Source organism: Sander lucioperca, chromosome 17, assembly GCF_008315115.2.
Source record: "Sander lucioperca isolate FBNREF2018 chromosome 17, SLUC_FBN_1.2, whole genome shotgun sequence".
NCBI classification, from domain to species: Eukaryota; Metazoa; Chordata; class Actinopteri; order Perciformes; family Percidae; genus Sander; species Sander lucioperca.
In genome coordinates this window covers 30,823,652-30,837,185 of record NC_050189.1, presented here as the reverse complement: position 1 = coordinate 30,837,185, position 13,534 = coordinate 30,823,652, and the positions used below count along the sequence as shown (strand labels likewise).

The 13,534-nt window shown below is 41.0% G+C and overlaps 1 protein-coding gene across 3 annotated transcripts in view; it reads left to right on the top strand.

The window, feature by feature from the left end:
* The window catches only part of eml3 (EMAP like 3), a 67,787-nt gene that overhangs the window by 51,160 nt on the left and 3,093 nt on the right, over window positions 1-13,534 (top strand). For all 3 annotated transcript variants that reach the window (XM_031290467.2, XM_031290450.2, XM_031290472.2), the window contains 10 exons: window positions 1,830-1,964; window positions 3,123-3,261; window positions 5,071-5,222; window positions 5,337-5,462; window positions 9,229-9,360; window positions 9,508-9,575; window positions 11,753-11,841; window positions 12,003-12,100; window positions 12,718-12,805; window positions 12,883-12,981. In XM_031290467.2, the coding sequence (XP_031146327.1) occupies window positions 1,830-1,964; window positions 3,123-3,261; window positions 5,071-5,222; window positions 5,337-5,462; window positions 9,229-9,360; window positions 9,508-9,575; window positions 11,753-11,841; window positions 12,003-12,100; window positions 12,718-12,805; window positions 12,883-12,981 (1,126 nt within the window). The remainder of the gene's footprint in view (window positions 1-1,829; window positions 1,965-3,122; window positions 3,262-5,070; window positions 5,223-5,336; window positions 5,463-9,228; window positions 9,361-9,507; window positions 9,576-11,752; window positions 11,842-12,002; window positions 12,101-12,717; window positions 12,806-12,882; window positions 12,982-13,534) is intronic.

Sequence of the window (13,534 nt, the reverse complement as noted above, 5' to 3'; positions counted from 1 at the left end):
CTACAGAGAAAGTGTGATATTTTTACGTCCGTTTCGGAGCGACAGAGGGAAAATATTTCAGTCGACACATTAAGTGGAACTGAAATGAGGAACCAAAATTTGCGTTCTAATCCGGTCCGATTCCTACCGGTTGCGTAGGAACCGGTTCCATAGTGGAACCGGGTTTCGGTACCCAACCCTACTGACAACATGATCCTCACCTGTTCCACTGACTTTACCAGATAGTAAGTGACTGTTCACTGTCATGTGAACTCAAGAGTCTGTGTTAGTGGGGGTCCGGGGCCTTGTTGGTGAGGCTGACTGCAGAGGGGAAGAAACTGTTACAACCTGTTACACGACCTGTTTCAGTTAAACCCATTGTACACAAACACGACTCCAAGTGAATGCTGACGTTGCTCTGCATCAAATGGACGTACAAATAGGCAACAGTTTCATACTGTGTCAAGCATGTGTTGATTTTAACAGCAATGTTTTAATGAGGAAACCTGGGAGTGCTCCTTTTTTTAGTTTTTATTAAGATTATTTTTTGGGGCATTTTGGCCTTTAATTGATAGACAGTTGTAGACAGGAAAGGGGAGAGAAAGGGGGGAAAGACCTGCAGCAAAAGGGCCACAGGTCGGAATCGAACCCTGGTACCTGGGGTGCACGCTCAACCAAGTGAGCTAACAGGGCGCCCCGGGAGTGCTCTTTTAAAACCTGTTTTTTCTTTTTTTTTCTTAAATTGAAGTGTCACGAATATATATATATAAAAAAAAAAAAAAAAAAAAAAAGCCTGCTCATTATACTGCATTTGATGTTCTATTTCTCTGTCCAGGTAACAAATTAATTTCCTGACCGCCAGAGAAGTTGTCCTTTTCCTTATTTCACAACACAAGTTGTAGCCTACAAGTGCCAGTTGGACAGACCGGCTACAGAAGCATTGAATGTCCTCGGGTCAACTTTGACCCGTTTTCAATGTTTCTAAATCAGAAATTTGGGTTTCTTTCAACCAAATTGCCCAAAAGTAACACAGATGGTTCCATGAAACGCTCTTCACAAATAAAAGTAAGGATCAGTTAAATTTTAATCAATTTTTGACTAAACTTTGTCAAAAACATTTGATTATCCATAAACATCCCCTGATCTTAACTATCAGTCATAATAATGTATACTGTCTGCATTTTTTTAACTCTAAAATTAGATACAATTTTATAAAGGATACATGAGGTTTATTGACTATAAAATCCAAAAATGAGTTTAAAAATAGTGGTAACAAGTTGGTGTAAGTGTATACTGGTGGTAGTGGGGGGAAAAAGTGCAGAAAATGTCGAAAAATGCTACAAAAACGTGTACAAAAAATGTGTTAATTTTGACATGGGAGGACAACACAAGGGTTAACCGCAATGAATTAGCTAAGGTCCTAAGGGGTATGACTGTTGATGGAAATTGTTCATTTTGTTTAGCTGTGCCAAATTGTAATTATATAAGTGATTATTGGTCAGACTGTGTAGCTGAAACTATGCTAGCGGCATCTGTCACTTGTTGCCATAGCAACTCCAGACATCTTGTTTTATGATAATAAAGAGACGTGGTTTACTTCATTACTTCTTTACTTCATAGAGACGATTATGTTGTTAATCGCAATTATTTTGGAGACAATTAATTGTACAGCAACATTTGGAATTGTTCCAGCTCTACCAGTCTCTGCCTAAGATGTTTTGATGGTTGATTTGACTCCTATGGTCCTTTTTCTTTATAAAAAATGAAGCCCCCCATGTTCCTCCCATTTTTTTGCCAGAGGAGCAAATTTATAACCGTGCTGAACACGTGTTTGTGTGTCGTGTTTCTAGAATACCAACGAAGCTGTGTTCGCTGTGGAGTTTAACCCGAGCGAAAGCGCCAACATCATCACCTGCGGCAAATCCCACGTCTACTTCTGGACGCTCAGCGCAGGACAGTTCACCAAGAAACAAGGCATCTTTGGAGTAAGACACAGTCACTCTATCCTGACAGCAAAACAAAAAAAACTTATTCTATACAGTCATGTGAACAAATTAGGACACCCATGCTAAAGTTGACTAAAAAGAGGAATAAAAAATCATCTTTTGGAAAGTGATCTTAATGCCTTAATTAAAAAAATGAGGAAAAATCCAATCTTTAAGGACACCAATTTTCTTTGTGAATGAATAATGTATCGTAAATAAATAAATGTTCTTCCTTAAAATACAGGGGGCATAAGTAAGTATACCCCTATGTTAAATTCCCATAGAGGCAGGCAGATTTTTATTTTTAAAGGCCAGTTATTTCATGGATCTAGGATACTATGCATCCTGATAAAGTTCCCTTGGTCCCCACATCATCACATACCCTTCACCATACCTAGAGATTGGCATGGGGTACTTTCCATAAAATCATCTCTCAATGCAAATCAAACCAGCTATCAGGCTAACTGAAATAAAACCATGCCAATCTCTAGGTATGGTGAAGGGTATGTGATGATGTGGGGCTACTTTAATTCCAAAGGCCAAGGGAACTTTATCAGGATGCATAGTATCCTGGATCCATGAAATAACTGGCCTTTAAAAATAAAAATCTGCCTGCCTCTATGGGAATTTAACATAGGGGTATACTTACTTATGCCCCCTGTATTTTAAGGAAGAACATTTATTTATTTACGATACATTATTCATTCACAAAGAAAATTGGTGTCCTTAAAGATTGGATTTTTCCTCATTTTTTTAATTAAGGCATTAAGATCACTTTCCAAAAGATGATTTTTTATTCCTCTTTTTAGTCAACTTTAGCATGGATGTCCTAATTTGTTCACATGACTGTATCTTTCAATTCATTTTAGTTCCCTTATTGTCTGAGCACAAGTAAGCACTACAAAATGAAGTTGGCAGCTTCCTCAGTTTGAGGCCAAACAGAGAAGCAATGAGCATAAAGGAAGAGAAGTGAAACACTGAGAGTAACAGTGTGGATGCAAATATTATACACATTCAAAAGAGATATTTACATTCTAGACTAATCTAAGAAGTACATCTGATTTAAACGGAAACTGCTCAAATGTGTAAAGCAAATGTTTATTTTTACACCAGTACTAACAGTGTATCAAATTATTGTTCTAAAAACAATCTTTTCAGAAATACAAGAAGCCCAAGTTCATCCAGTGCTTTGTGTTCAGTCTGACTGGAGATGTTCTGACCGGGGACTCTGAAGGAAACATCCTGACGTGGGGAAAGTCCGCTGCAGATGTCAAAACGCTCGGTAAAGGAGCCAAAGGTCAGTACTGTAGATTAATATACTTCAACAGGGGGTCCGGGACCCCTAGGGGGTCCTCAGAGTCAATGCAGGGGGGGCCTCCAAATTAATCTTCATTTTTGAAGTTTAAAGGTCCAGTGTGTAACGTGTTTAGTTGTTCATTATCTAAATCTGTGTTGCCCGTTCACAAACTTGTCCTTTTTCTATGAATATTTACCTCCACCATCAATTCCAAGTATTCCTTTTGGCTTGAAAGTTTACATTTGCGTTCACATGAACTGGGGTAGACGCTCCATATTCATGCTCCAGCTTGAAATACGTTAGCCGGTAAGGGACATACAGGACATACTGCTCCGCCTTTCGTGTTTTCGCTGTCACATTATAAACTCACAGGTGCTGCTAATGCTGCTAACGGGTATCGTAGCTTCCCGGCCCCCGGCAAGTTTGAAGAAGGAAACATGGAGGACCACACGTATTCAAAATCCAAATTTCAGGAACAGGAGTCTTCTTCTTCAACCACCCTGCGTGGTGCGAGAGAGTTGATTGCGCTATATGATCTCAACGCTAGAGAAATTCCTACACATTGGACCTTTTAAAAAAAAGTCTTAACGTGAATCTAACATATTATTAGCAAATATAAATCCCCACTGATGATAGGCTTACTGGCCTATAGTAGTCTCTAAAATAGCCATCCACATGTATGTTTTAACATTAAAACATGATTTATAAAACCATGCCAACAATTAAAAGGCTATTTTAATAGTTTAGTATTCTATGCACTATACAGGCTTTAGGACGTCCTACACATTATTTGTTATGCAACTCACTTTTATACAATACTAGTATAATATAACTATATTTATATAGTAGGGGGTCCCTGCTCCATCTCTCTTTCAGTTAAGGGGTCCTTGGCTTAAAAAGCGTTGAAGACCCCTGATCTTAAGTGTAATGTTTAGTCAGTTTGATTAACAAAACTAGATGAAGAGCTCAAATTTGAAGCCGGAAGGACCCTGAAAACATACATTTGTCACCATACACACTGATGTAAACGTACATGCACATATTGTTCCATTTTTCCCCTTATTCCAAAAAAGACAATATTCCGACTAAACTGTTTACATGGCTAATGAAAATTAATATTCCACTAATATTTCTGGTTACATGCAGTCGTGTAAAATATGAATTTTTAAAGTTTTCCAGTGGTGGCAGACTTGTTGGACCGTGCGAACACAGCGTCCCTCTTTCATTCCTATATTACAGTATCCATAAACCTGTTGATATCCAGGTCTTTGATAATGTTTAAAAAAAGCTGTGTTTCTCCTTCTTTTCTTTTGGCCATGCATCTCTACCGCAGCCCTGCAAACTGTTGGCTGGTTGGTTAATGTACAACAACCATAGCAACGCACAGAGCTGACCATAAAATTTTTGCCTTAAACAGGCAAGAAGCCGTAAACTGTAGTGATCGACCCATATGTTTTTTTTCAAGGCCGATGGCGTTTATTAGTTTATTAGAAACAGATAACCGATATCTGGAACTGATACGCATTTACAGTAAAAAATGAAAATCTTTAAGTCAAAATTAAGATATAGGTTAGGGTTATGTGTCATGACCGTGTCATGTGTTCATGACAGTGTCATGTCACTCTTATGTAGATACCTTCAAGTAAAGTGTTACAGAAAATGCTATATTCTGAAAAAGGCCTTATTCGGAAAATCCCAACTAAATGTGCTGTTAACATGACCCGTATAAAATGTTCATATTCGAATAATAGTGAAATATTCGAGTGCATGTAAACATACTCACTGATAAACCAGCTTAATTTCCCACAGAGACCTTCCAGATCATGAAACAGACCAGAGCCCATGAAGGCAGCGTGTTCACCCTGTGCTCCCTGCAGGGCGGCTCTCTGCTCAGTGGAGGAGGGAAAGACCGTAAGATCGTCCGCTGGAGCGCCGACCTGGCACCTGAGAGAGAGTGTGAGGTGAACCACAGCTGTATGTGTGCGGGTGTGATGCTGCCGGTGGAGGGCTCTGTCAAGTTACATTCAGACAAGAGGGAAAGGCGTGTCGATTAATGCGCTTATTTATGTATCAAGATTCCAGAGAAATATGGAGCAGTCCGTACCATTGCAGATGTGGATGGGGAGGAACTATTAGTTGGTACAACCCGTAATGCCATCCTCAGAGGCACCTTCTCAGACGGATTTGTGGCCATAGTGCAGGTATGTTAAAAATGCAGTTGTACATTAGCATTGATATGTTTTTAAATGTATTTAAAGATCCTGTATGTACTGTACCAATATTAAGGGAACGGTGGTAACATCAAGTGCAGTTTAATACTACAGCAAACACTCCTTGAGCAGCTACTCAGAGCAGCTGGTGTATCTGTTTACAGTGCAACCAAACAAACTGACATTGTTTTTATGAAGGAGCCGGTCAATTATTATGTTATCTAGAATAATGAATATTTTTACATCATGTCATGAACAACTATGATCTGATTAAATGCTGCAAATGGCCGACCTATTTCAGACTGATCCACTGATACGTTGTTTTTAATGTTGTTTTGTAGACACATTTTGTAATGAATGATCATGGTCAGCGCTGAATGTAAATACTGAAAATGCTGACCAGAGGCTTGTACTATGAAGCAAGATTTGGCGAAGGTAGCTTCAGGTTCAACCCAGGGTTTTGTGTATCACGACGGTGGATCACTTGTTACCGGGTTAAATCGCCGTGGTAACTTATGCTGAACACCTAACCTGGTCGGGAGCAGGTTATTTTGGAGATTAGAGATCAACCAGTGTAAAAGCACCGCCTACTGACCAATCAATACTCGATTGATAACGGCGTCACCGTTCTTAGAAGATCAGCTGGAGCTCGGTGCGCAGAGAGTCAGACAGACAGACAGACAGACAGACAGACAGACATGCGCTCAGAAAAGTTAAAACATTTAGAGACCGACAACCCCGTTAACATTCCCTGATGGGTATTTTTATGAAAGATATAGATTTTCAGTAGAGGGAGTTACATATAGGCTGTTTGTCGGCCTCTTGAGCCGTGTGTTGCCATGCCACACATCGGTTTGAATTATGTTTTTATATTTTTTTATTTGCTCTCACGATCGCTTACCACTGCCAGGGTTGCAACTGGTAATATAATAGGCTAAAGCAACGACAGTTTATGGAAAGCACAAGTGTAATTATGGTCAGATCTTGGTCCTGACTGATGGGGAAGTGATATTGATAAGCCTTGTAATTTACGCATTTACTGTAAATGAAGGAAAGATGGCTTTTTTTTGCCAGCTGTCCTTCCTGTTTTAGGAAGCAGCGACTGTATTGCGTTTTGCCTGTAAAACCGTGTTTGTGTTCTTCATATTTATGTAGAATTATAGTTTGCTTTTATATAAAATATGCAGCTCTGGTAGATGTTTGCGATTGGTCGTGCTGTGCAAACACCACCTCTGTTATGTGAACGTGCGCGTCGCTGGATTGGGAAACCCTGGGTTGACGGAACTAGTTGTTAACCACCGTCGTGACACAGCTTATGCAGGACCGCGGTTGTTAGGTTAGGTGAAGCTGGGTAACTGAAAGAAATCCAGGGCATGTTGATCTTGATCTGTAGTACAGGCCTCATGATAGATGATAGTATCAAAAATTGGGTTTGATTTCATGGAAATCTTAAGGATTGTAACTTTAAAAGGGACAGTTCCCCCCAAAAATGAAAAATACATATTTTCCTCTTACCTGTAGTGCTATTTATTTATCAATCTAGATCAGGGGTCTCCAACCTTTCTTCATCTAAGGGTTACTTTAAAATAACGAAAGTGGCCAAGAGCTACTTGCATCACACCGCTTACATTTATTTACATAACACACATAAGCTGAATAAAGCTACTGTTTGCTGAAATTGCACTAGCCAAAGCTTATGAAAAATCTTAACTTCACGTCAAGGTTCATGTCTATTTTACACTTCTTTTAACCCACATAGTTAGCTACATCACTGAAAATATTCCCATCACGGTCCAAGAAAATATGACCACTTTACACGTCTATGGCCCACAAAGCTAGCTACCTCACTTTTAATATCGGGGTAAATTTGTCTCTCAGTTTGTCAACCTATCCACAAGCTACCGTTAGCTCGAGAGCTACTTGTTGGAGACCCCTGATCTAGATAGTTTTGGCGTGAGTTGTCATGACTTCTAGAAAGAGACATTGCTGTTGTGTTTTTGTGATGTATTTTTTTGGCGCTTGGAGCACCACAAGCCGAGTACCAACTAGATCCACTATATTAGAGAGAAGGCGACACCTCCAACACTGGGCAATCCACACCAAAACAATCTTTGTGCAAATGTATTTATGTAAACTTCAAACTACATGACACACAGTAAACCGGGGCAGGATTGTATTTCAGAATAACAGCTGGAACACACCGGGCGCGTAGTTAGTTAGTTAGTGTGGCGTAGCGTAGCGTAGATACGTGCCTGATCGTGCGCCTGGCCATTCATACCGCACGCAACTTTACAAATCCTACTATGGCCACGCCAAGACCCGCCCTTCAATAGAATTCACACACTACTATTGGCCAGGCATCCATGCTTACGCAAGATAACGTAAGCCCATTTGTTCAGATCCTATCCCCTGACCAATCGGCTATCCTAACCTTAACCACTCGAGGTCAATGCCTAACCCCAAGCAATAGTAGGAAAAGATATTATACCGGACGCGTATTTCTAGCCTATGCACCGGTCACAAAGTGATCCTTCTCCTCTCGGCTCTCTCTCTCTCTCTCCCCCTCCCTCCGATAGAAAGAGACAGGATGAGTGGGGAAAATGGTGGTAATTGTAGCTATGTGTGTGTGTGTGTGTGTGTGTGTGTGTGTGTGCGTGCGCGCGCGCGCGTGCGTGCGTGCGTGCATGCGTCTCTGTCCGTGTCTCTCTGTCCGTCGGTCTATCTCTCCGTGTGCCTGATCGCGTGTCTCGCTGTGAAATTTCAAGACAGCCCAAATCACCATGAACCTGGGTGTTTTATTTTGAACGAGTATCTTGTATCCACATTTATTCGGTCTGATTACATCCAACAGATTAAAGACAACAGCTGGCACCAGAATGCATTTTAGCAATGTCTCTACTGACCGCTGGAATTTGGCTTTCTGGCCACATTTGATTTGTATCTGTGAGAAACTGAAACCACTTCCAGACAGAACACAAACACAAAGTCTAAAGGCCTGCTAGGCCTCTAGAAGCTCACATGTTGGATAGAATGAACAACATGATTGTTCTTACTGTATGTAACAAACTCATCTTTAATATAAAGCACAACTTATAGACATTTAAATAAGCCACATAGTTAAAGTGTGTTCAGTGTTAATTGTTTTTAGTTTTTTTTTTTTTTGTCAATTTGAAAAACTAAATCGTAGATGAGAAGCAAACATTTGAAGCTGAAAGTTGAAAAATTAATCCTAAACCCTGAGAAAAGCAAATCACACAACTAATATAGTTAATAGAGAAACACAGCACCCCTAAGGGGGGTGGCAAAGATCACGGGGGGGGGAGGGGGGGGGCGCAAGTCTTCATCTGGTTTGAGGTTGAGGTAAAAAAAAAATATGTGCACATGTTAAACAAATTATGATAATACACTAGAATATATAATTTATACAAAAGTCTGTATAAAAACTATATATTTTTGTTCTCGCTTAAAATTGTAGGCAGGCTACTTAGTAGGCCAAACCTCCTGTGGACCTTGCTGTCATCAGGTCAGCTGCTAGCTGCTATCATTCTCGTTTTTCCTGCCGCCACGGCATCACTATTTTATGAATGAAACATGGCAGAGAAACGTGAAAGTGGTGATAACTCCTCTGTATCAAAAAAGAAAGTAAGGCTCTATCTCTGTGTGTGTGTGTGTGTGTGTGTGTGTGTGTGTGTGTGTGTGTGTGTGTGTGTGTGTGTGTGTGTGTGTGTGTGTGTGTGTGTGTGTGTGTCTGTCTCAGGGTCATGTAGATGAGATGTGGGGGCTGGCTACCCACCCCTCTCAGAGCATCTTCATCACCTGTGGCCACGACAGGCAGGTGTGTTTGTGGAACGCAGAGGAACACAAGCTGGACTGGTGCATCACCCTAGAGGTAGGACACACCCATCCTGCACTCAATTCTTTCCACAGTGGACTGACAGTCCTTATATTTGAATAAAACACATTGATTCTCCTTCCAGTGCTGACACACATACTGTGTGTGTGTGTGTGTGTGTGTATATGTGTGTGTGTGTGACAGGATTATGGGTTGTGTGCTGGTTTTTGCCCGAATGGATCGGTGGTTTCAGTCGGCCTCAGCACAGGAAGGTAATACAGCACCGATACACTTAGAGCAATCAGAGACGGTTTAGAACCGAGACGCCCCAACTCAGAGTAGTTTCCTATATCTGTATCCCGTGGGCTCTGCCACCGCCACGCCTCTTTAGGAGACTAGCGGCAGCCCTGTGTGTATTTATTCCATTGGGAGATGTGAACGTGAACACAGATTATGAGCGATTCTTTCGCCCCGTAGTCACCAAAGTATATATTGGACCCATTCTTCAACAAGCCACATATCTCCAGAACATTCTGACACTAAACTGGCATTTTTCAGACGGACACATCAGGAGAACATTTTTGTTTGAGGCCTGTTTCTGTCTCAAGACCAAACTCTTGCGAGATCTGGCAACACAGAGAAGCTAACGTTCTAACGAGGCCACGCCCCTTTAGGAGACAGGAAGTGTGTACCGTTTCATACCGTTGGCGCTGCTTGAAATGCGCTGTCTTTAGTATAGAGGATCTTTGGAGCAAGCTATGAGCTCAAAAGAAATGTATTAAAATGATGACCAAAAATGATACACACATTTGCAGTATGAAAATTTACCAAAAGTATATGAAAATCATTTCAATAATCCATATAATAACATTTGGTAACACTTGAAGGTATCTACATAAGAGTGACATGACACTGTCATGAACACATGAACTCTAACCCTAACTTGTCATGACAAAAACCGAATGACACTTACTAAAAGAAGAGCTATGTCATAAATGTTTATGACTTGTTTATAATGTTTATGACACGTTCATGACAGTGTCATGTCACTCTTATGTAGATACCTTCAAGTAAAGTGTAAATATGGGAAATATGTTTGTTCACTTTGTTTCTAAGAGGGGAATGTTCGATGGAAAAAGAGAGCTGAGAGGAACTGTACATAGAGTTGTTGATAATTCTCTGTGGTTCACCACTACGAGAGACACATGACACATTGTTAATATAGAAATATCGATGAGTGCAGCTTTAACACGCAGACACAATGTCGATGTCAATTTCCCGTTCTCAGAAAAAAAGCTAAATGTTGAATGATCCATATAATGCAAGAAACTTAGTTTATATTTAGGCTGTGTTCACGTAAACTGCGACGGTCCTCAGATGGTCCGGTGAAGGTTGCAGTCTTTCCATTCATTTAAAATGGGGGTAGTATGTTTAGGCTGTGGTGGTGGGGGCCGTGCAGGGGGAGGGGGGGTGGGGGGCTGAAAAAACACAGAGCGGCCTGCGGCCAAAAGTTGAGACGGATTCAACTTTTGGAGAAACGCAACCCAACTTAACCCTGCGGTGGCCAGTCATGTAACCGGAGATCAGACTTGTCAGTCGTTTTGAGGCAGTGTGAGAGTCCTGTACAGGAAACAGGAAACGCCATTGCCTTTATCGCTGCCACATGAAAAATTTAAACACTATGAGGGTAAAAAAAACACAAGCACTTTACTGCCCAGGAATTGGTCTAACAGCTAACTGTTTCCTGCAGCAACAAAGCACAGTCCCTCCGTCTCTATTCTTTCTCTCTTTCTCTGTGAAATGAAGCTGCCTTCAAGAGCGGTCGGAAATGTCGAGATCTGTAAACGGTCTGACGGAAAACAACAATTGCTAAAATATAGAGTCTACTTGTGGGGGGGTAAATAACACAATAGGATGTCAAACAATTGGGCCATTTCAGTGACACTCCCACTGCCGCGTCACTTTTTCTGGTCTGAATAGGCTCTTACAGAAGAGAAGGCATGAAGTCAATGCCAGGGGTCGGCAACCTTTTAAATATTAAGTACCATTTTAAAATGTTCCTGTTAATGTGTACCATATCAGCATTAAGCCAGGCCGTGTTTTTTTTTCATTCACGCCACATTCTGTGAAGAAGGCAGTGAGTACTAGCCAATCAGAGGCGGGTCTTTCGCGGAATGCAGATGGGGACAAAAAAGTAAATCCAACTACCGTAAATAACAGGCTCTGCTCCTGCCAATGGCGGTGAAAGAGGTCATTTGGCATGCCGATTGGAACATTTCCAAAAACTCTCTTGCACACTTATTGATGTGCCATTGGTCGAGCTACTGCGTGCCAATGGTGTGCATGTTGCTGACCCCTGGTCTATGCCATTACATAGATGTGACTGAAGAGCTGCCTGCTGTCCAGTCTCTTGTCTTTACTGATGGATTTCCCCCCGTAACACTAACAGGTGGATGGTCCTTGACCTGCGGACCAGAGAGGTGGTCTCTGAGTCCACTGATGGCAACGAGCAGCTGTCTGTCATGAGATACTCACCAGGTCAGACGTCTTAACTACTCTCAGTATGATCATAATGCAACAAGAAGAGGCCAAAACATCAGCCTAAACTAAATTCCAATGCACTGAATGAAAATAAAGCATCAAAGAAATATACTGTGGAAATCCCCTCTAACTGCATGAATGGCCTCTTGTGTTTTCAGATGGCAGCTTTCTAGCTGTTGGATCCCATGACAACTTTATTTACATCTACAATGTGACAGAGAGTGGCCGGCGCTACACCCGCTTCGGGAAATGTAATGTGAGTTAAATATCAAGTCGAAATGTCCCCATTTGTTGGATTTTCTCTTGGTGCAGTCTGACAGACTTCTGAAAGTGTTTTTTATTCGGTGCCCGTTCTGTCCATCACTGCTAATGCTAACTACTCAGTTCTTTTTGAACAAAGTAAAGAATGTTGCCAGATTTTAGGTATATAAGTATATAAGTCTGCATCTATTTTTCTTTTTGGCTTATTATGTGCAGACCCAAACCAACAATGAATGTATCTACTAACAAGAATTGTGTGTGTGTGTGTGTGTGTGTGTGTGTGCGTGCGTGCGTGCGTGTGTGCGCCCTGGGTGACATGTTCCTTCATCACCATGAACACACACACTTTAGTTTATTTTGACTCAATCTCACATACATCATCCTGCTGCCCCAAAAACTCACTGGAACACCAAATGTGGATTAATCCACCGCTGAAAATAGTCCTCAACAAACGCAGATGAGATGCGGACTAACACTTTGTTGGTTTTGGGTGTATACATGGGATTTGCTGACAATAAGAAATATCTAGAATAACGCCCTCCTTATCCTCTAACATTTTCCAGAAGGGTTATAGAGCATTATGTGACACTGCCTATTTATCTGTCCAATCAGGGCCACTCCAGCTTCATAACTCACCTGGATTGGTCCAAAGATGGAAAGTACATAATGTCTAATTCAGGCGACTATGAGATCCTTTACTGTAAGTATCAATTAGTATGTAAATCCTCAGACGGCGTGACAATCTACTGTGTACTGACCATGAATGTGTTGTGACAGGGGACATAGCAGCCGGGTGTAAACTGCTGAGGAACCGCTTTGAGAGCAAAGACAGAGAATGGGCCTCCTATACCTGTGTGCTGGGCTTCCATGTCATGGGTGAGATACTCTACTTTCATGTGTTATCACGTAAATAATGTTATTTTTAGAGCTGCAAGGATTAATCGATTAGTTGTATATTCTTCGATTAAATAGTATATTTGAGTTGTGGATGCCGATAGATAGATAGACTCGATCTAGACTAGACAGACTGCTAGTGTCGGAGCACAGCGATTTATATGATATGAGCGGCTGCTCCCTGTTTTATCTAATGCTCCCTCTCTCTGTTCATTCTCTAGCTAAGTGGTTCTCAAACTTTTTTCAATGTTGTTCAATATACCCCCTGACCTGGGCAAAACATTTTTGGTAGAAAAAAAAACGTCTGTATGAGGTAAAATACAGCGCTGGCAGTGATATATTTACTACGTTAAAATGTTACATTTCAAACGTTTAGAATTCATCACTATATGTATTCATTATTATTGTGTAATTATTTTAGCAATTATGCATGACATTATTTTTAAATTAGTATTCTGCAAAAATCTCACGTATTCCCTGCAGTAATCCAAAGTACCCCTAGGGGTCACGCGTACCCCTGTTTGAGAAACACTGC